Consider the following 22,900-nt stretch of genomic DNA (forward strand, 5'->3'; position numbering starts at 1 on the left):
TAAAACCCGCGGCAAATATCCCATGCCCTGGGCCACTCACACACACATTCACACACACAAAGCATTCATACCGGTATTTGGTCCGTGGGAACTTTCGCTCCGACTTCCGGGATGCCATGCGGGGATGAAGTCACCAACCTGAGAAGGCTGGTGACTTCATCCCCGCATCCCATCCTAGCGGCTGCCCCTATCCGCCATTTGGGGACGCGCCACGTAGGGGTTCACCTCCCCTGCCGCCTGGACCACCAAACGGGTGCGTGGACCTGTGTCATCCTGTAGGATAGCCTACCCGGTTTGTCCTGCCACTTTTGCCAATACGACCGGACTGCACCAACGGACCGTTGTGTGGCTCCGCCAACTGATTGAAGTTGGCGGGACCACACGAAAAAAAGTGTCCGTTGGACATGGCACCTCGTCGCTTCGACCGCTTGCCTCCCTCTTCTGGTAGCCTCCCATCCTCCTGGAGCTCTGTGGAGTGACGGAAAACAAGCTGATTTCTTCAAGCTAGGAACTCCAGGGGTGGAAGACACGCCAGAGTAGTCGTCGCCTCGTGAGGGATAGTGTGATATCCTCTCATAACCCGGATGGCCAGCCGACGGTTGTCGCGGCGCAGCATCCTCGTGCTGCGTCAGCACGCATCCAGGTCCGGTGCCCAAACTGGCGCCCCATAGAGGGCAATTGAACGCACCACCTCCACTTAGAGGCGGCGGACTCCAGCATCGGGCCCTCTGATATTCAGGAGAAGGCGGCCTAAAGCGGCAGCCGCCCACTCTACCCGGAGGGCTAGCTGTCGCAATGCTCGACGAAGCAATCCCATAGTGTACTTTTCTTTTTTTGTACGTGGGGAAATTCTTATGGACACCCCGAGGTCCCAAGTAGGGGTGGCCTCGTGGTAGTGTCGGACTCCTACCGGCTAAAACCCCACGGTGACCTTCCTCCGGCGCTGTAGCGGGGGACCGGGAACTCTAGTGAGACATGACAGAGTCCCCTGCTGCGCCTTGTCTGTCGAGGCTCATCTCGGGGGGAAGGACGACATGTCCCTCCCCCCCCTGATTTCTCCGCCACGGACGCCAGGTCACCCGACGCCCGCGGCTCCGGGGTTGCCTTCGGTACTCGGGTTCCTTGCACGGTGCACCTGTAGCCCCTAGGGACAGCCCGTCAATCCCCGAGCCACCGACGTGGTGGCCAGAGGAGGGTACTGATAGGCCGCCCTACTTCCGGAGGTCCACCCAAACCTCAAGGCCGTTGGAGGGGGCCAGGAGGCGAAGGACGCCTCGCCCTGGCCCCCCTTCGAGCCCTCCCTCTCCGAGCGGGATGCGCAGCCTGCTCGCGCGGCCTCCTTTTGTGACATTACCACTTCATAGAAGAAGGCCATCACTTGCCAGGTTCTTTCACTAGCCACCATCTTTCCCACTGTGGTGGCCAGCGAGAGATTGCTTCCTACTTCCTGCTCCAGAACACGGCGCTCATCTGCACACTCTAAGCAGGCTGCCAGCATGTGCTGGGCCGTGTCCTGAGGGCCTCCAAAATGATGGCACACCGCCGTCGCCTCTTTCCCGATTCGACACAAGTACTCACCAAAGCAACCATGCCCGGTGAGTATCTGCGTCATTCTATAGGACAGCCTACCCGGTTTGTCCTGCCACTGTTCCCAGTGTAGCAGGACTACACCAACGTACCGTTGCGTGGCTCCAGCCCGAATCATCTTCTGGAACCACATAAATACAACGGTCCGTTGGGCACGGCGCCTCGTCTCCTCGACCGTTTGCCTCCTTTTCTTTGACGGCCTACCAGCCTCCTGGAGCTCATTGGAGCACCGGTACACCTGCCGGTTCCTCCAAGCTAAGAGCTCCAGGGGCGGGAGATCCGCCAGGGTGGTCGCCACCTCGTGAGAGCTGGTGATACCCTCTAATCACTTGGATGGCCAGCCGACGGTTGACGCGGTGAAGCATTTCTTCCCTGTGCCAGCTGGCTTCCAGGTACGGGGCCCAGATCGAGGCTCCGCAGAGGGCAACAGACCGCACCACCTCCACATAGAGGCGGCGGACTCGAACATCGGGCCCCCCGAAAAGAAGGCGGCCTAACGCGGCAGCCGCTTTCTCCACACGGGGGCCCAAGCGGTCGAAATGCTCGACGAAGTGCTACCGGCTGTCGATGATCAGGCCCAGATATTTCATATGAGCCTTCACCTCGACGTAGGCTGTCCCAACTCGAATCCGCAGGCCGGCCGGTGGCACCCTCCGGGGGCCAAGTCTCTGAAAGAACATGGCCTCCGTTTTCTGGGGTGCCACCTCTAGGCCCAGCCTCCGGAATCTCATAGTGTACTAGCCCAGACCTAACTCATATATGTATAATATTGCATACAATATACATACATTCGGCCGCATAAGTGATCGTTCACCTTATTCGGCGTATGTACAGGGAAAAAGAAAGAAATGTACACGTAAAAGTAAAATAAAAAAATGTAGAAATTAGCCTTTATTAATACATGATAAATTGACATTTTGTAAAATGTGTAATTGTTGTATATAGTGGAAAATTAAAAAAAATAAAGTAATGCATCGGAAAATTTGAACGGAATGGTATTCGTCCACTTAGAAAATAATTGAGTTACTGTTGTAGTTCTTAGTTTAATATTTAGTGGGATTTTCCCAGACCTAATTATAGCTTCTAGACGCTTGGATATTGATTTCATTGATTTATTTGTAAAGTCTGGCGACATTTTTCCACATTTGTGTATAAATTCCTGGATTAATTTCACGAACGTTTCTTTTTATTTGTGTCCACATGTGCTGAATGGGGTTTATGTCTGACGACTGGAGTGGTCTTTACATATAATGTGGTGTATTATATAATATCCATTCTTTATCAATTTCGGCTTTATATTTCGAATCGCTATCTTACTGAAACATAAAATTACTCTTTATGTCTAGTTTATTAGCATTTCGTAGTAGATATTGCTTTAAAATATTTAAATACATCCACCAATCCATAATACTATCCATAATGTGATAATCACCAACCCCAGACGCTGACATACAACCCTATATCATATGTGACGCCCTTCCTTGCTTCACGGTTGGTATCAAATTTTCTTTTTGGTATTTTGCATTTGCTTTCCTCCAAACTTTTTTGTTAAACGTATCAAAAACACAAAAGTTTGATTCATCGGTAAAAATGACGCGTTTCCAACAATCTGATTTAGAAACATACTTTTGTGCAAACTCCAATCTTTTCTACGGATTTACTGCGTTAATTAATAGCTTCTTACGATTAGCTGGTTTCTTTAATTCAGCTCTATGAAGTACATGTCGAACTGTATCGAGACATATTATTTTTCTTAACAGAAGTAGTACCTTCTCGTGTATTTCAGGTCTGGAAGTATCAGGATTCTGCGTAACAGCTCTCAGTATACGTGTTTCGTCACGATTAGTTAATTGTTTTGAACTTCTTTGTTGCTGTTTATTTATAGAAGTTTTGTCTCTTTTAAATTTTTTGAATATATATTGTATTGTAGTTCGAGGATTTTACATTATATTTGCAATTTCTCTTTTGAATTTTCCTTCCTTCGATAATTTTATAACAACTTCTCGTTCGGACAAAGATGTTTCACTTTTCTTATGCATCATTTTCAATGCTTTCTTTCTAGCTGTCTAAAGTGAACTATTAGAAGTCGACAGAATATAGTAAGCAAAAGTCAGTTGTTTTATATTTTGTTTTGTTCGTTTCCATGCATTTTATCTAATATAGTCATTGGTAGACAGATATTTTTGCGTTTAAGTATGAATTTCATAGAATGTCAACTTATCTTGTATTAATAAAGGTTAATTTTTATATTATTTATTTAAATTTTACGTGTGCATTTTCTTTCTTTTCCATATACATACGCCGACTGCTGTAGATGGATGAACACTTATGCGCCCGACTGTATGTCGACGATAAAAATATATCCAGACTTAGTCTACCTACTAAAATTATTTAGTTAATTTAATCAACATTCCGATAATTACTTTTAGTGATTAGATTAGGTTTGGATATATTTTTATCGCCGTTGAGTGAAGGTTAGCTTATGGCCCGGAACGAGTTCAAAATTTCCACTGATCGTTTGCATTGCATGCCATTACTGACACTTAAGAAAAATGCCATAATGAGTAAAAAAATTTCAAGGCAATTCCTACTTTTTTATTCATTTTCTGTAAAAATATGCATTTGCATAAACATCCGCAACTTAGTTATTAGTACCTTTAACTGAACACGTCTGTACAGTCAGAATTAGATGTAAGACATAAGGATGACGGAAAGATGACGAAAATGAACGTATGTAGATATTCCAACACTGTAAAATACATCTACTTTTACGTACCGCCCTCTCGAATAGTACTCCTGTATACTTTTCTCTCGAAAAATGTGGAAAATCGATAACGGAAGTGCCAATTATGCACGAGTGGCAATTACATGACAAAAGGCGCGATCGTTTGCGTTATAACCATGAACATTATTCATGGTGTCTGGAACTGTTTGAAAGCGCGTCCAAAAGTGCGATCGTTATTGAATTGTATAAAAAAAATACGCAGATATTGGAAGGAATAACGGGTACCAGAGTGCTACGTAAATAGTATCCTCGAAATATATTTTGCACGACATTCGAATGAATTTTTGACACCAATAACGGCAAAAATAAATTCATAAAATTTCGAAAAAATGTCGATTGCTTTGTGTTGCCGCAGATAAAGTGCAAATAATATTTTACTATTCGAATTTCCAGAACATTCGTGATTTAATACAGAACGATATTTCGATCCCCAATAATATATAATTGTTTTAAATAAAACATTCTTCGTTAAAATGGTTTGTTTCTGGAAAGGACTTATACCAAAATGAAAAATATCGGTATTATATTTGTCGATTAATATTAATTATGTCCAAGTTTATAGAGTGTCTAAACTGACATGTAAGGATAGCAATTATTCTGAAAATCTTGTTTTGAAACTTCGGATAATGTTTAAGTTGTTTGTCTTAGCATGTTCCTATAATTGTATTTCGTACGACCAAACCGAAATAATATCGATTTTATGCAAAAATAGTTTATTATAATATAAATTTAGATTTGTGTTCCAGAATCCAATTTATGTTTTTCATTTTAAGGTTGAGTATCTGACACTGTCTTGTGCCATGAGGTTTTTGTTGTTTAGTCTAACAGTAGGCTATAAATTAAGACTTCTTCACAAGTCACTTTTAGTGATGAAACAAAATTTAAATTGTATGGACCACAACAATGTATAAAATGTACAATATATTTCTTTTTTATACTGGGTGTTCGGCCACCTCTGGGAAAAATTTTAATGAGAGATTCTAGAGGCCAAAATAAGACGAAAATTAAGAATAGCAGTTTGTTGATTGAGACTTCATTAAAAAGTTATTAACGTTTAAATGTCCGCCTGTAGAACGGCAATCTGCAAACAGCTGTTTGCGTGCAGAAGATTGTAGCAGGCCAGTCCTAGTGATTCTCACGCAGCATGAAAAACTCTACTTAACGACGTTATCGACAGCCTCAGATTTTTGTGTCAACTCATGGGAATGTGAATACCTTACGTTGAATAAGATTCAACCTGTCTTATGAAAATCCGGAATGGCATACCAAACTCGCCCGACGAGATTTTCACACAGAAAGGTAATTAAAAATTAAACTTGAAATTTCTTCCTGCTCGGATGAAAATATGTGGCATTTCTTGCGCGCTGCACATAAAAATATTTTATTAAGTAAACTAATTCACTGCGGTATAAATCTGTCGAAATTTTTGGAGAACACACATACCTTCGCTAACGAAAAAATTGCCAAAATATTGAGCAATTCGAACAGCATTTGCCGAATGTGGATACCCGTGGCCAATCTTCCACTCGTATAGATTTTTTTCTGGATGAAATTGTAAGCCATAAAAAGGATAATTAACTGATTCCAACGAGGAAATGAATTCATTTTCCTCCTTATCATGATTCATAGATAATATTCGGAATTCATTAAATATATTGGATCTCTTTAAGTCCTGAAATTACGCATTATATTTATAATTGCGATATTGATTGCAGACACAAAATGATACTTTTATTAAAAGGAGCTTCTTGTTTAGAATGTTAAAATTATCTATCTTTTCCCCTTATACATTATTAAAGCTTCAGAATTTATCGGGCATTCGTTTATCCCATTAGGAGCCCATATGAACCGGTTAAAAAGGCGTCTCCTGTATTTGTTTTTGATGGAGGTCGGTGAACAATGGCATCTTTTCTTAGTTTTGGATTAACAGTATTTAAAAAAAATCTGAAACTTCATTATAAACTAGGGTCATTCTAAGCGAAAACAGACACTTCATGGAATAAGTTTTCAAACTTTGGATATGTTGTAGTCTTTAGCGATGTTTAAACGTATCTCAAAGGATTTTTCAAAATTTTGTAAACTGTTGAAGTTACAGACGTGTAAAATTGAGTGCTACCTTTTTATCAAAAAAACTATAGCTGCTGAACTAACATATGGATTAGAATGCGCTTTTGGCTGCTTGTAAAGAAGAGATTAGATTACCAAATAAAAACAATATTGACTAAAACAAATTGATTTTCGCCATTTTTTTGGGAATTGTTTGACACAAATGCCTTGTTTTTGTACCGGGGAAATGTACAAAAATCTGGAAAAATGACAACATAGTCCCATTTGTCCTCTTGACGGACATCATTTCGGAAACATGGACACTTTACAATTGGCCCTATGAAAATTAATTTCAATGAACTCAGCCACTGTTGTAGAAGTGTCTGAGTTCGCGTGGAATGACTCACTAGCATTTTTCGTAAAAAAGAGATCGTGTTTTCTTAAAATATGTATAAATAGATGTGCGAAATTTAAAAGTTCTATAATACTTTTCAATGTTTAAAACAAAATTCATGAAGTAGTGTCATTTTGTAGCATTCTAAATAAGAAGATCTCCTTAAAAACTGAAGAATTACGGAATACAATTTACATTTTGTGTAACGCAAAAATGATGACTATTCACAGTCACATTTTTAGTGGTTAATATATTTTTAAATGAAATGTATAAGAATCATTAAGACTCTAAAACTAAATGTACACGTAACACATTAATGAAGTGGAGTAAGTTAATAAAATAATGTTTATGTGTACCACTACTTGAAATTATTGTTTTGTTAATGAGTTAGAAAAATTCTCTGCATAATACCAAAAAAGAGACTTTGTTTCATTTCTTCCTTACTTTATTACAACTATCGAGCATCCACTTACTGCTGCGTTGTTCTTCAATATTATTAATATCTAGATACAATTTAATTAGATATTTGAGCCTTATTGTATTATTAGTTGTCTGTTTTGTCTTCTTTGTGTTCTGAACTGTCAAGATGAAACTTGTCTTACCAAAAAGTCAATCGATTTGTAAAACTCTTATAAAAAATGCTCTTCCCTAGATAGAAATTTCAAAAAACGTGAACGTAGGAAACAAATAAATGTTTAACCATCTAAACATTAAAGTAAATATTAGTTTATTTTACTACACAAGTTTAAGTAAACATTAAAGTTTCAATTAAAAAATAGAATATTTTACAACAAACGAATATTAAAACTATTCGATCAAATAAAGATCAGGAATAAATTGTTGTTCGTTAATCTTATCAATTATCCATTATTCAAATAAAATTTTATCTGTTAAATGTTATTCGAATAAATTCATGTTGAAGTAACATTCCAAAAATAAATGTATTGGAATAAAATTGTATTCTAATAATCTTTCCGATAATATAATATAATATATTATATACCGTTTTTATAATATGCTAGATGTAATTCATACAGGTTGTCCCAGTTTTTTCCGGCATAACTTTACCAGCGTGTTCTACAAGCAAAAGTAAGAAAAAAATGTTATATGAACATATGTTCTTAAGCATTTTAGTAAGAAGTTATAACTAATAACGCAAAATGAAAATAACTGGCGTTTCGTTCACAGAGTACGAATGTATTATCAGTGTTACAGAAACTCACATAATCTCATTGAAGCTCTGTGTTTACTAACAAAACTAAGCAAAATAACAGTAGACCTTCTTAATGTAATAACATATCAAAATGACGCCCGTTAATACGAATACAGGTGTTTAGCTAATAATACGGACTTGTCATATTGTAAAGCCATTTGGCTAGTGCCCTTAAAACAATGGGGCCCTAAAGCCATTAGCAAAGTGTCACTGATAACATGTGTGACCGCGCGGCCTGACATCACCGTTAAGCCGGGGTTTTTCCGCGTACCTGAGAGGTGCTGACCACCGTCTTCGATGCGAAAATGGAGAAGCAACAGCGCACCAGTCAGAAAAGGGAAATTTTCTGATTGGCTGGCGGCTGGCATCTTTAAATAGCATTTAAGGCACCACATTTTGTAATTTTAACACACACACATCCTGAAATTTTGACAACACACCAGGTTCAACGAATCCATAGATACAGGTTAAAACTTGGGCAACACACTACGTGTGATAATAGCCGAGCACATAAAACAAATGATGAGCGCGAGAAACAAAAGAGAAAAAACAGAGAGAATGTGCAATGATTGTAGAAAGCGTACACGCGTCCAAAGAAGTAGAGTTCTATAAGTAATATTAATAAAGGTATCAGTGTAAATTTCGTTAGATTAAATGGTTTTTTCGTAATTGTTAACCATCCTGTTCCTAAAATTACATTAGTACAACATTTACGAGCATATGTTCATATAACATTTTTTTCTTTCTTTAACTTGTAGAACACGCTGAGAAAGTCATGCCGGAAAAACTGACATCCTGTATATAACGAACAAAGATTCATTATCAATAAAAATGTTTTACCATATAAATTTATGTCAATAAGCTATTAGTTAAATAAATGTTCTTTTTCGATCGCCAATAAAGTTGGTAATTTTTCATTAAAGACGATTTATTTTTTATTTAGACAAGTTTTATTTAAAAGTACAATTTCCAAATTTGTACAACTTCTCATATATATGTTATAGATACTGGAAATGCATAAGTTTTCAAATTTTTACATTTTCATGTATTTGCTGGAATTTATAAGATATATATATTTCCATATGTTTATTAGTTTTCTGTGGATTTGTTATTCAAATTTGAAGATGTATTATAAGTTTATAACAAATATTTGAATGAATCGTACAAATTTTGGAATTGATACATTTTAAAAGTTTAGGATAAATGCATGAAAAAGCTAAAAAATTTGGAAATGTACATATCTTATAAGTTTATAACAAATACATGAACAATTTCTACAAATTTGGAAACCTATACTTTTTAGGACTTTTTTTCCAATATAATAACATTTAACAGTGTAACAGATGTCTCACTGCTAAAATATTCTAACGATTTAAATATTTAATTTGCTACAATATGAATTGTAAAACTCTTATCTTAGTTGTCAAATCCAAATTGTTAACAAATTATGACAACTGGCGCATAGATGGATTAAATTAGACCAATTGAAATTCAAATAATGAAAACTAGATTTATTAGCGAATAAGAAATAATTATTTCTTTAATAAATCCGATAATCTTCATTCGCGATTAAATTTTATGATTTAGTTATCATTAACTATTCATTATCGGAAATAAAATTTACACTTGTATCGGTGTACTTACCATTCGTAAATTCAAGAGGAAGTGCTATATCGTCAGCTGAACATGGAGTTCTATGTTTCGTACGATTGGAGACGTCTGTGACGTATGTTAACAGTTCGAATCCTAAACATATCCCGAAGATTGGAAAATAGTCACCCTTATCATTCATCTTTTTTGCAATTCTATAAATCAAACATAAAAGGACTTTTTATACTGCTAATAAAAGTAAACCAGGATTTTTTATATCGACGCACAGGTATAAATGTAAATGTACAGAAAAGTTTGTTACTACTAGCAAGCGAATTAAGTTTCAAAATTTGATATGGACTTGAACATTTATTCTAGTTATGAATGCACTGATTAAAACAGAAATTTATATTTTGTAATGGAATCAATTTCTTTACGAACAGAATAAATCCATATGAATATCTGCCCGCATTTTATAATGTGAAAGCTATACGAGTATATTTTGACAATTTGTTGATATGAGATGTCCAAATGATACGAACGTGACAAAGAAAGGATATTTCATTGCTACGCTTCCTATTTATTTACGCAAGTAGGATCATTTACTTCGTGGTTTTACTATTTATTGGTAGTGTTAATTATCCTTATGCCATTTCAACACTTATGTACTTGTAAATCGTGTCTCCAGCGTCAGCATATCCTTTCGAATTCTTGAATGGTGCACTTCCACCAGGCCATAGAATTCTGTCAATATTGTAAAATAATTATATTCGAATCAGCATTATTTATTTACTCTTTTCTTTCGTTTCAACTCACCCATTTATTTGCTTCATGATATTTCTGTAGTAAGATTGATTTCGTCCAATCCTATAAAGGATATTTAATCCGTGGTTGAGACGGGCTCGTTTGGACATTAGAAATTTGCACGTGGTGTGTCAACTTAACTAAGGTTGGAAGGACCACCCCCTTGCAGGGGACTAACAAATGAATTGGGTTGTCTATGTTTATTAAAACTCAACAAAGACAATACCCGTGACCGAGTCTAAGACAAATTGTTTGTTACTAGAGACGATCTGTACTAATTCTAAGAGCAAAGTGTTCTAGTCGAAATATAAAGTATTCGAGAATCTAAAATCAAGTGTTTCGTAGTCAAAAACGAAATGCTTTGTTTCTAATGCGAAGTGTTCTATGTGTAAATGTGAACTATTTGAGTGCTAAGAACCAATTGTATGCTAATCAAAAAGGAAGTGACGGCGTTCTGCCGTTTTTCCAAGGCGTTGGCCTTTTACACCCCCTTCCACTAAGAGTTTCCGCGGCGGGTGTGCCACGATGCTAATGTAGCTTGGTATGCAAGGTGGAGGGTGCTACGTTTGGCAACTTCGGGGATTTTCCACTGTGTGCGTCGGTCCCTGGGCCCGCGTACAAAACTAACTATGAAACAAGGGAGGCCCAGGTATCTTGTCCAATTCAATAAAGGATATGTTGAAGGATGTTAAATACATTATGTTATAAACAATTTTAAGGAATTTCACAGAATATTCTGCTACATTAAATCCTGCTACACAAATTACTGTTTTATACCCAGAGTACAGTTTATGCTAGGAAGCGAAAGGGATTTTTTTTAATAAGAAGATAAGTGCCATTTAATAATATTAGTGTATAATATTATTAACATAATATTAGTGTTGGGTTAATAAACACACACTCACTGTATTATTAATCGCGATGTATTGTCTCTATTTAGACGTTGACGAAAATAATTGTGTGGAAATATTATTTGTGACAACTGTGTAAGAACTAGTGGATATGCGTGTGGGTGCGTGTGTATGTGTGTGGATGTGTGGCGGGAGGGAGCGGAAACGTCCGAAGGCGGTCGAGAATAGCCGAACAGAGAAAAATGATGAGCGGGAAAAACAGAAGAAGGCGACAGAAATAAAGGAAGAACGGGAAGTAGGTAAGAAGGGATCGTGCACGCGTGGAAAGAAAGATATAGTCGATAAGCAATTTTAATAAAGATATTAGGAAAGTGTTTGCGTTTTGTTGGTGCGCGTAACTTTATTGACCATCCTCAACAAGAATTACAACTGTTATGGCAATAATAAAAATCCATCAAGTAAAAATTCTCCCTAAGTTATGTTAAACAAATTTGTAACTTCATGTATTTTTATGAAAATAAACTCTTTTCCATTTTTGTTGACTTGTTTTGCAATGTTGAGTAACTGTATCTATCAAATACACCGCGAGCTCGTATGAAACTTTCAAGACTGCGACCTCCGCTGGGTTAAGAGACATCAATATTTATCAAGACTTATCAAGTGATTAGACACACATACACAACATTCCACCGTTATAAGTATTCACCATTCAGTATTATCATACAGTGCGTTCATTGTTCTTGCTGAAGTTTATACGTCTCAAAATGTCGGCAATGACACCAACGTTTATTATTCTGTTAACATTCACAATCAGTTCTTTTGTGAGATGTGTGGACGATGTGAATAATAGACCAATAATCGGTAAGTATCAGTTTCTAAATTAATAGAACCGTCTGTCTACAAAGATATCAGTTCAATTTCTCACATGCACAAGAATAATTCCATTTGCTGTATTCTTATACAGAGTGTCCGTTTTATCTGGAAATCCGGAATATTTCATAAACAAATAAAGATATTAAATTTTCAAGGAGCGCTGTGTCCTTCTTCTATCCAACCTTTTTTTTTTAATTTAAGAGATTATACAAGGTTTATTTCTGCTGTACAGGAATAATATAGAAATGACTTTACATTCAGAGTTAAAAGCTAAACGGTTGTAGAATTACACAAGATAGTTGGAATATTAGATTTAGAAATTACAATATTTATGTTTAGAGGAAGATGTAGCTTGATTTTTTGGTGTTGTTTTATTATCTCTAAGCATTGAGAGTTAAAGATAAAATACTCGCCACACAATATGGTTTACATTGTAAGCGACATCGCCACACTGACATTTGGGATCATGAACGATGCCTATGCGATTCAATGATACCGATAGGTTGCCAGTGATTACGAGAAATAGAATAAGATCACGAGAAAGCCTTTTGTAGATAAATCGAGGCATTGATGTTTCTGTGAAGAAGCTTTCAAAGCAAAATTTCCTTTCAGAAAGACTTTGTTATTTAACGTTGCTATTGATTTGTAAATGTATATAATGTACTAACAGTATCGCCCATACGAATTACTTTTCTTTTATAATGAAATGATTAAATAAGTGTTTCATTTTATAATTTATATCGCTTCACAGTATTAAAAACAAACAGAAATAACAATGCAACAAAGAATCCTTAACACGTTCGCGATGGGCCTGAATTTGTATCATAGTAAACGTGTTAAACATATAGAAATAGAAAAGACATGACATAAAGAAAATAAGTTTTTACAGACTAAAGAGTCTACTTGAGTGCGCGTCGTCTTCGGTATGGATTACATGTATTGCATTTAATGCAGATTAATAAACTTAACTAAAGTCAGAAACAGAAATCAGTCAGGGAGAAATTATAAGAGACTGGTAAACTAAAAACAGATGTTGAAAATGATTTTTATCATTAGGCATTTAATAGATATTTAGCAATAGGTTATTAAAGAGAAGATAAAGAGAAAAAACGAGAAGAGATACATCGATTGTTATGCTATCGTCGGTATTGTATGTTTCATTTTTTATACAAAATTTAGCTTATAATATTTATCATAACTTTTTGTCACTTTTGCATTCATGGATTGCTATATATATTTCCATTTTTGTACTTGTTTCTTAAATCTATATTCCTGGTAAACGATGCTGTTCATTAAAGTCTAGAATTATCGAGCGCTCAACAATTTCTATTTTTATTTGTTCTTTCAAACTTAGAATTTTTCCTTGTAGCATTCTAATACAAAAAAAATTCTTTTAATTTATTTGTAAAATAAAATATTAAACACTCTTAATATTTATTTTTTCTAAAGAACGGACTATGATTCTCGTGCCAGAAATGCTATAGTATTACATAAATGTCATTATCCGTTAATAAATTTCATATCTACCTCATTTTTTATTACAGAAATCCCGAACGTAATTATATCCTTGACTACTTTTATTTTCAAAAGGTATCCTGATGCAAGAACTAAACCCTTATATGAGTTCAAGATATAGTCATTATAATGCTTACATCGCTGCGTCATACGTAAAATTAATTGAAGGATCTGGCGCAAGAGTAGCACCAATTTGGTAAGTGCATAATATTGTTATCATCGTTATTATTTACCGTGTAATGTTACATGTCTATTTCTGTAGTCCCAGGTGTTGCTATCGAGAATTGTTACCTTAGCATTTTTCTAAGCATTTGAGATCAGTAATTTGAGCAGCAGAATTTAATGTAGCAGAATATTCCGTGAAATTCCCTAAACTTATTTATAAAATAATGTATTTAACATCCTTCAACATATCCTTTGTTTGGGCTTCGGTGAGTCGACCAGACTTATGACACGGACCGCGTTTAGTCAAGGCCAGTATGGGCAAAAGTTAGAGTTTCGTCAATAGAACAAAGTGTCATAAACTTGCTCGGCGATGACAGTCACGAGTGGTTACAACACCAACATTGTCACATGGCACACACGTGCTCGGATTCGTATACCTGGGCCTCCCTTGTTTCATAGTTAGTTTTGTACGCGGGCCCAGGGACCGACGCACACAGTGGAAAATCCGCGAAGTTGCCAAACGTAGCACCCTCCACCTTGGATGCCAAGCTACATTAGCATCGTGGCACTCCCGCCGCGGAAACTCTTAGTGGAAGGGGGTGTAAAAGGCCAACGCCTTAGAAAAACGGCAGAACGCCGTCACATCCTTTTTGATTAGCATACAATTGGTTCTTAGCACTCAAATAGTTCACATTTACACATAGAACACTTCGCATTAGAAACAAAGCATTTCGTTTTTGACTACGAAACACTTGATTTTAGATTCTCGAATACTTTATATTTCGACTAGAACACTTTGCTCTTAGAATTAGTACAGATCGTCTCTAGTAACAAACAATTCGTCTTAGACTCGGTCACGGGTATTGTCTTTGTTGAGTTTTAATAAACATAGACAACCCAATTCATTTGTTAGTCCCCTGCAAGGGGGTGGTCCTTCCAACCTTAGTTTAGTTGACACACCACGTGCAAATTTTCAATGTCCAAACGAGCCCGTCTCAACCACGGATTAAATATCCTTTATAGGATTGGACGAAATCAATCTTACTACAGAAATATCATGAAGCAAATAAATGGGTGAGTTGAAACGAAAGAAAAGAGTAAATAAATAATGCTGATTCGAATATAATTATTTTACAATATTGACAGAATTCTATGGCCTGGTGGAAGTGCACCATTCAAGAATTCGAAAGGATATGCTGACGCTGGAGACACGATTTACAAGTACATAAGTGTTGAAATGGCATAAGGATAATTAACACTACCAATAAATAGTAAAACCACGAAGTAAATGATCCTACTTGCGTAAATAAATAGGAAGCGTAGCAATGAAATATCCTTTCTTTGTCACGTTCGTATCATTTGGACATCTCATATCAACAAATTGTCAAAATATACTCGTATAGCTTTCACATTATAAAATGCGGGCAGATATTCATATGGATTTATTCTGTTCGTAAAGAAATTGATTCCATTACAAAATATAAATTTCTGTTTTAATCAGTGCATTCATAACTAGAATAAATGTTCAAGTCCATATCAAATTTTGAAACTTAATTCGCTTGCTAGTAGTAACAAACTTTTCTGTACATTTACATTTATACCTGTGCGTCGATATAAAAAATCCTGGTTTACTTTTATTAGCAGTATAAAAAGTCCTTTTATGTTTGATTTATAGAATTGCAAAAAAGATGAATGATAAGGGTGACTATTTTCCAATCTTCGGGATATGTTTAGGATTCGAACTGTTAACATACGTCACAGACGTCTCCAATCGTACGAAACATAGAACTCCATGTTCAGCTGACGATATAGCACTTCCTCTTGAATTTACGAATGGTAAGTACACCGATACAAGTGTAAATTTTATTTCCGATAATGAATAGTTAATGATAACTAAATCATAAAATTTAATCGCGAATGAAGATTATCGGATTTATTAAAGAAATAATTATTTCTTATTCGCTAATAAATCTAGTTTTCATTATTTGAATTTCAATTGATCTAATTTAATTCATCTATGAGCCAGTTGTCATAATTTGTTAACAATTTGAATTTGACAACTAAGATAAGAGTTTTACAATTCATATTGTAGCAAATTAAATATTTAAATCGTTAGAATATTTTAGCAGTGAGACATCTGTTACACTGTTAAATGTTATTATATTGGAAAGAAAGTTCTAAAATGTATAGGTTTCCAAATTTGTAGAAATTGTTCATGTATTTGTTATAAACTTATAAGATATGTACATTTCCAAATTTTTTAGCTTTTTCATGCATTTATCCTAAACTTTTAAAATGTATCAATTCCAAAATTTGTACGATTCATTCAAATATTTGTTATAAACTTATAATACATCTTCAAATTTGAATAACAAATCCACAGAAAACTAATAAACATATGGAAATATATATATCTTATAAATTCCAGCAAATACATGAAAATGTAAAAATTTGAAAACTTATGCATTTCCTGTATCTATAACATATATATGAGAAGTTGTACAAATTTGGAAATTGTACTTTTAAATAAAACTTGTCTAAATAAAAAATAAATCGTCTTTAATGAAAAATTACCAACTTTATTGGCGATCGAAAAAGAACATTTATTTAACTAATAGCTTATTGACATAAATTTATATGGCAAAACATTTTTATTGTTAATGAATCTTTGTCCGAGTCGATTGTCTTTTTGTTAAGACATGTTTCATTTTGAGGGTCAGAACACAAAGAAGACAAAATAGACAACTAATAACATAATAAGGCCCAAATATTTGAGTACATTGTATCTAAATATTAATTATATTGAAGAACAACGCAGCAGTAAGTGAAAGTTCGATAGTTGTAATAAAGTAAGGAAGAAATGAAAGAAAGTCTCTTTTTTGGTATTATGCAGAGAATTTTTCTAACTCATTAATAGAACAACAATTTCAAGTAGTGGTACACATAAACTTTATTTTATTAACTTACTCCACTTCATTAATGTGTTGCGTGTACATTTAGCTTTTTAGTCTTAATGATTTTTATACATTTCAGGGTACAAATCGAGTAAAATGTTCGCGGACGCTTCGGCAGACATTAAAAATATATTAGCCACTAAAAGTGTGACTGTGAATAGTCATCATTTTTGCGTTACACAAAATGTAAATTCTATTCCGTAATTTTTCAGTTTTTAAGGAGATCTTCTTATTTAGAATGCTACAAAGTGACACTACTTCATGAATTTTGTTTTAAACATTGAAAAGTATTATAGAACTTTTAAATTTCGCACATCTATTTATACATATTTTAAGAAAACACGATCTCTTTTTTACGAAAAATGCTAGTGAGTCATTCCACGCGAACTCAGACACTTCTACAACAGTGGCTGAGTTCATTGAAATTAATTTTCATAGGGCCAATTGTAAAGTGTCCATGTTTCCGAAATGATGTCCGTCAAGAGGACAAATGGGGCTATGTTGTCATTTTTCCAGATTTTTGTACATTTCCCCGGTACAAAAACAAGGCATTTGTTTCAAACAATTCCCAAAAAAATGGCGAAAATCAATTTGTTTTAGTCAGTATTGTTTTTATTTGGTAATCTAATCTCTTCTTTACAAGCAGCCAAAAGCGCATTCTAATCCATTTGTTAGTTCAGCAGCTATAGTTTTTTTGATAAAAAGGTAGCACTCAATTTTACACGTCTGTAACTTCAACAGTTTACAAAATTTTGAAAAATCCTTTGAGATACGTTTAAACATCGCTAAAGACTACAACATATCCAAAGTTTGAAAACTTATTCCATGAAGTGTCTGTTTTCGCTTAGAATGACCCTAGTTTATAATGAAGTTTCAGATTTTTTTTAAATACTGTTAATCCAAAACTAAGAAAAGATGCCATTGTTCACCGACCTCCATCAAAAACAAATACAGGAGACGCCTTTTTAACCGGTTCATATGGGCTCCTAATGGGATAAACGAATGCCCGATAAATTCTGAAGCTTTAATAATGTATAAGGGGAAAAGATAGATAATTTTAACATTCTAAACAAGAAGCTCCTTTTAATAAAAGTATCATTTTGTGTCTGCAATCAATATCGCAATTATAAATATAATGCGTAATTTCAGGACTTAAAGAGATCCAATATATTTAATGAATTCCGAATATTATCTGTGAATCATGATAAGGAGGAAAATGAATTCATTTCCTCGTTGGAATCAGTTAATTATCCTTTTTATGGCTTACAATTTCATCCAGAAAAAAATCTATACGAGTGGAAGATTGGCCACGGGTATCCACATTCGGCAAATGCTGTTCGAATTGCTCAATATTTTGGCAATTTTTTCGTTAGCGAAGGTATGTGTGTTCTCCAAAAATTTCGACAGATTTATACCGCAGTGAATTAGTTTACTTAATAAAATACTTTTATGTGCAGCGCGCAAGAATTGCCACACATTTTCATCCGAGCAGGAAGAAATTTCAAGTTTAATTTATAACTACAAACCCACTTATACAGGCTTGAATGATCTTCGTTTTGTACAGTGTTACTTTTTTAAATAAATCATAACATACTAAAAGGAATAAACAGTACCACAAGGTTCGCATACAAGTTTTATTTTATAGAAAATTAAGAATGTTGCTGATTTATTTAGAGTTTCGTTGCTATTCTAATGTTAATGTTCTTTAAGAATTCAATTTTAAATATAGGCAGGTTGTCTATAACACTAGGTTTACGGACACTCGTCATATTTTTATTGTAATTCGCTCTGTTAACAGTTACATTAAAATGCAATTTTTCTTTTAATTAGAGTGTATATTCATATCATTACATCAATTAAATCCAACATAAATTGTTAATAAATAATATTTATGAGTTCTGTAACGTTCGGTTAGAATCTTAATGCGTCAAATTGACGTATTTCGTAAACCTAGTGATAATTACCATTTCAAATATAGTTTCTAGTGTTTTATTATTGTACATTCAACATTTTATATTACACTAGAATTGCAAGCTCTGTAGGGCGCTTGTTAGTGCCCTACAGGGCTTGTAGACCACAAAAATGTCAATCAAAACAAACTCGTACACTCTCGAAATTAAGAAAAAGTTAAATGACTTTATTCACAACAATACGAACAATAGCTTTTTTAAATTTATCTGGGTGCAGTTGCATATAGGAATTCTTCATAATGAGAAACTCGATAATTTGGCCAAAATAGCTACACACTCATATAACTTGGATATTTTAAAAATTCCTTTCACCAACATCTTTGAAATTTATAAAGAAAAAGCCAAACAGAACACTGACAAGGAACCTTCGCGAACGGTCCGGCTTCGATTTTGATGAAATTTCGTAAACTTATAAAGCAACCGAAAATAATCGACACGTATTTTTTTTAGCTGCGGTAACTCGAGTTTAAGGGATGAAGCCACCTCTTGAAGTTTTAGCTATCTCGAAAACGGAAAGACATACGAAAAAATTGTTAATGGGCGAACATGGTGTTAAAAAATTTAACAAAATACAATTTATTTATAAAAAAAAAAAATTTATTAACTTAATTTTCATTTTATTGAAATTTTCATAATGACAAAAAATGACGAGCATTTTATTCCAAATCCATTGGTATGTAATATTTTAAAATTGCCTCGTACAGTTTTGCAGATTTTAATGATTTACATCTTGCGCGCACAAGCGCAACTAACTCTGATTTTAACCCCTTAACGTTCATGCCTTAGTGTGACTGCTTTGAAAAACGATATTTGTTTAATCTAATGGTTTAAGGGATGATAATATTTTCCTGAGTTTGAAGTTGCAAGATATACATTGTCAGGGCGAAATAAATGTTGTTCCACAATCGCCCCGAAATGTCCTGTACTCTTTTTCAGTACAATAAATAATGGTGACAGTAATTGTCCATCAGCTGAAATGGTTAGCTGGATGGTGTAACTATGAGTGTTGGATGACACTGATTGAACACCTCCTTCTACGATTTTTATACCTCCTTCAGCCAAAATGCGTCCTGAATGTAATTCCAAGTTAAAACCACTTTGATCGGAATTGTAAACATTGTGTGGTTCATTTCGGGCTATACAATGATTTTACTTAATTCACGGATGCGCTGCATTGCAAATGAATATCGTCTTCTCGATTTACCATATTTGTGGTTACAAATCTAGTAATTTTTCTGGACACTAATCTAAACGTCTTTTTGAAAGTATGTAACCAAGTATATCCGGCTTTAAATGTTTGTAAACTTTCTATATCCCTCGCTTATAAAGCCCATCGCCGTAGATCTATTTCATGCACAATTACTCTTAACTGCCGAGCTTCCATAAATTTATTAAATGTATACTCTGCAATACGTTTTATCTTTTCCTTTTTTGTGCCACCTTGTTCAATTTGTAAAGCCCATTTACGAAGCATTTTTTCGGATTTCACGTGGCGGAATTTGGAACGTACGGTGTCTAATTTTAAACGCTTCGACTTACCGCCGTTCCAGTACGCCACAGCTTTCCTTTTATATTCGAATGGGATGTATTCCTTATTCGAATGACATACAACGTCTTCTTCGTATATGTTTGGAATACTCGGTGTCCTATTTTCCTCCTCTTCATCTACCCACAACTAGTTCAAATCAGCATCCTGAACTTCTTGTTCGATAGGCGTCCCGTCCATTTCAACACACGTTTCATGTTCAACCAGAAATTCCGTGTCTTCGACACTTCTTACAATTAAATCGAATAATACATCCCTTAAATTTTCTTCTGCGCTATTAATTGGTGTGAGTCCCTGGTTCCACTCAACAAACACAGCAGACGGTAAAGTTATTACATTAATAGGATTAATATTTACCATCTTTCCGAATACAGTAAAAGCTGGATATATGCAACAAAAGATTGACTGGATAAGTGCAACAGTTAAATGCTCAGAATCGACAACTCGGCTGTATGGATGACCAACAATGTTCTACACGCTTATAAAGAGCTAATTGCAATATATATAAATTGCAATTAGCTCTATATATACATATATATACATATAATATATATATATATATATATATCCAAGTTTTCCCACTTATCTACCAACAAAAATTATTTTCACATGACAAGGGCAATCAATTTAATTAACTTTACGATATGTCACGTTATCAAAAGGTACAAACTCCATTCCAATATACCCGTTTTATCATGTTTATTACAAAAACCGTCTCGATTTTAAAGAATGTTAATGACAACAGACTACTTGTTACTGTATAATTTAGTGCAAGCCTACAATGCTTCATTAAAATCAAAGTTAGAACGACTGCTACCATAGTGGATGTGCGCGCAAGATGTAAATCATTAAAATCTGCAAAACTGTACGAGGCAATTTTAAAATATTACATACCAATGGATTTGGAATAAAATGCTCGTCATTTTTTGTAATTATGAAAATTTCAATAAAATGAAAAATTAAGTTAATAAATTTTTTTTGTTATAAACAAATTTTATTTTGTTAAATTTTTTAACACCATGGTATTGTACATAAGAAACCATTAACCTCGCCCAATAACAATTTTTTCGTATGTCTTTCCGTTTTCGAGATAGCTAAAACTTCAAGAGGTGGTTTCATCCCTTAAACTCAAGTTACCGCAGTTAAAAAAAGTACGTGTCGATTATTTTTGGCTGCTTTATAAGTGTACGAAGTTTCATCAAAATCGAAGCCGGACCGTTCGCGAAGGTTTCTTGTGAGTATGATCAAAGACCAGGGTGCCTTTAAGAGGATGAAATACTTTCAATTATATTTTAATGGCAGTAGCTGACCTTGGTACTATTGGGGTAAACACAGAAGAGAATTTATTGTCACAATAAACCGTATTAGGTCTGGGCACAATAATCTTGCTGCCTCCATCGCCCGCATTAAGATAATAAGCGATCCTATATGTAAATGCAACCATGAAATCGAAGACATCAATCATCTGGTTTGGCCATGCAAGCTCTACGACAGTTTAAGGGTCAAGTTAATTGAAAAGCTGCAAAATATGAAACTGTTTCTCCCACTTAATATTCAATCGCTAGTTGCTGAACCAAATATTGCAGCTTGCCTATGTATTTTTAATTTTTTAAAAGAATGTATACGTAAACACACATATCACTATATATATGAACCTTATCTGAGGTTTTCAAATAAAAAAAAAGAAAAATATTAAATAAGAGCTAACCGATATACTTATAATCGATTTATACAGTGACTCACAACTTCGTTCACATACATCCACATTTAAGGAAAAAAAGTTTGGCTTTCTTCAACTTGAACATACAATGTAAACTTCAAACAATATTGTTACTGTGTCATACTATGTATGTTGTTACTATGAATTACATATTTTAAATCTCTGTGCCCAATTCTGTTAGATCGTTTACGCGTCCAACTTGAACCTTATAAGTTGCAGCGATTATTGAGTTCTGGTATTACAATTTTAGATATTTCCATTATATTTTCAAAAAATATTTGCTTCGTTAACAGTTCTGTAGCAGGTAAGAAGCTTAAATGTATTTAAGTAAACCATATAGTAGATATTTTAAATCATTATTGTCATTTTTTTACATGAACTTTCATAGAGTAAAATGAGACCAATCTCTCAAGATTTGGAAGAGAAAATCACGTTCTAGGGATGCCTACAGGAAGAACTATCTTAATGCACGATTTTATTCAAATGCGATTGCTGTGAAAGTGTAATAGAGGACATAAAATAATCTTGCTATGAATGCGAGTAAAATAGGCAAATATTGCGGCAGAAAATTGAAAAACGTCGGTAAATAGCATGACAAGTAGTATAGATATTATTCTAAAAGCAAAATGCGGTTGCACGAGACACAGCAAATCTGGGATAACTGCAAGAAACACGGGATTGAAGTCTCGCAGTTATGAAAGCATGGTTAATTTTCAATTCCCAGAAAAGCACAAACTGAGCTACGGCGTTCAGTCTTGTATTTTACCGAGCGTAGAAAAAGACAGCGAACAAAGAACAACACAATATGAACCATATTCATTTTTTATTTTTTGTTAATGGGAGCTTTACTAATATATTTATGAGGTTTTTCTGACAATAACTCATTT

General features: G+C 34.9%; 2 protein-coding genes across 4 annotated transcripts; one reads left to right on the top strand and one right to left on the bottom strand.

Annotated features, from left to right (window-relative positions):
* Nucleotides 1–5,994: 5,994 nt before the first annotated feature.
* Nucleotides 5,995–11,037, bottom strand: LOC143345886 (gamma-glutamyl hydrolase-like). 2 transcript variants are annotated; one of them, XM_076773472.1, is made up of 4 exons: nucleotides 10,432–11,037; nucleotides 10,285–10,359; nucleotides 9,670–9,830; nucleotides 5,995–6,044 (listed from the first exon to the last, which is right to left on the bottom strand). In XM_076773472.1, exons 1-4 carry the CDS (start codon nucleotides 10,527–10,529, stop codon nucleotides 6,019–6,021), a joined length of 360 nt encoding a protein of 119 aa, XP_076629587.1. In that variant the 5' UTR covers nucleotides 10,530–11,037; the 3' UTR covers nucleotides 5,995–6,018. The 2 variants fall into 2 exon arrangements, with proteins under 2 accessions (XP_076629587.1, XP_076629586.1); XM_076773471.1 differs by lacking the exon at nucleotides 5,995–6,044 and having other exon boundaries at nucleotides 9,535–9,830.
* Nucleotides 11,038–11,883: 846 nt separating this feature from the next.
* On the top strand, nucleotides 11,884–21,912 carry LOC143345884 (gamma-glutamyl hydrolase-like). 2 transcript variants are annotated; one of them, XM_076773469.1, is made up of 9 exons: nucleotides 11,884–12,131; nucleotides 13,734–13,854; nucleotides 14,847–14,897; nucleotides 14,970–15,044; nucleotides 15,499–15,659; nucleotides 16,857–16,963; nucleotides 17,927–18,155; nucleotides 18,235–18,396; nucleotides 21,596–21,912. In XM_076773469.1, the coding sequence occupies exons 1-8, from the start codon at nucleotides 12,035–12,037 to the stop codon at nucleotides 18,357–18,359; spliced, it is 966 nt and encodes a 321-aa protein (XP_076629584.1). In that variant the 5' UTR covers nucleotides 11,884–12,034; the 3' UTR covers nucleotides 18,360–18,396; nucleotides 21,596–21,912. The 2 variants fall into 2 exon arrangements, with proteins under 2 accessions (XP_076629584.1, XP_076629583.1); XM_076773468.1 differs by lacking the exon at nucleotides 21,596–21,912 and having other exon boundaries at nucleotides 18,235–18,399.
* The last annotated feature ends 988 nt before the right edge of the window (nucleotides 21,913–22,900 follow it).

This window comes from Colletes latitarsis, chromosome 9, assembly GCF_051014445.1.
Source record: "Colletes latitarsis isolate SP2378_abdomen chromosome 9, iyColLati1, whole genome shotgun sequence".
In the NCBI taxonomy this organism is placed as follows: Eukaryota; Metazoa; Arthropoda; class Insecta; order Hymenoptera; family Colletidae; genus Colletes; species Colletes latitarsis.

What these genes read in the sequence shown, in the direction of transcription:
- LOC143345886 (XM_076773471.1), bottom strand. Translation starts at nt 10,529, where the DNA reads ATGTCCAAACGAGCCCGTCTCAACCACGGATTAAATATCCTTTATAGG. An exon ending in ATCATGAAGCAAATAAATGG is followed by an intron (nt 10,360 to 10,431) that starts GTGAGTTGAAAC and finishes CAATATTGACAG; the next exon opens with AATTCTATGGCCTGGTGGAA. An exon ending in GCTGGAGACACGATTTACAA is followed by an intron (nt 9,831 to 10,284) that starts GTACATAAGTGT and finishes TTTGATTTATAG; the next exon opens with AATTGCAAAAAAGATGAATG.
- LOC143345884 (XM_076773469.1), top strand. Translation starts at nt 12,035, where the DNA reads ATGTCGGCAATGACACCAACGTTTATTATTCTGTTAACATTCACAATC. An exon ending in GAATAATAGACCAATAATCG is followed by an intron (nt 12,132 to 13,733) that starts GTAAGTATCAGT and finishes TATTTTCAAAAG; the next exon opens with GTATCCTGATGCAAGAACTA. An exon ending in ATTTTTGCGTTACACAAAAT is followed by an intron (nt 16,964 to 17,926) that starts GTAAATTCTATT and finishes GCGTAATTTCAG; the next exon opens with GACTTAAAGAGATCCAATAT.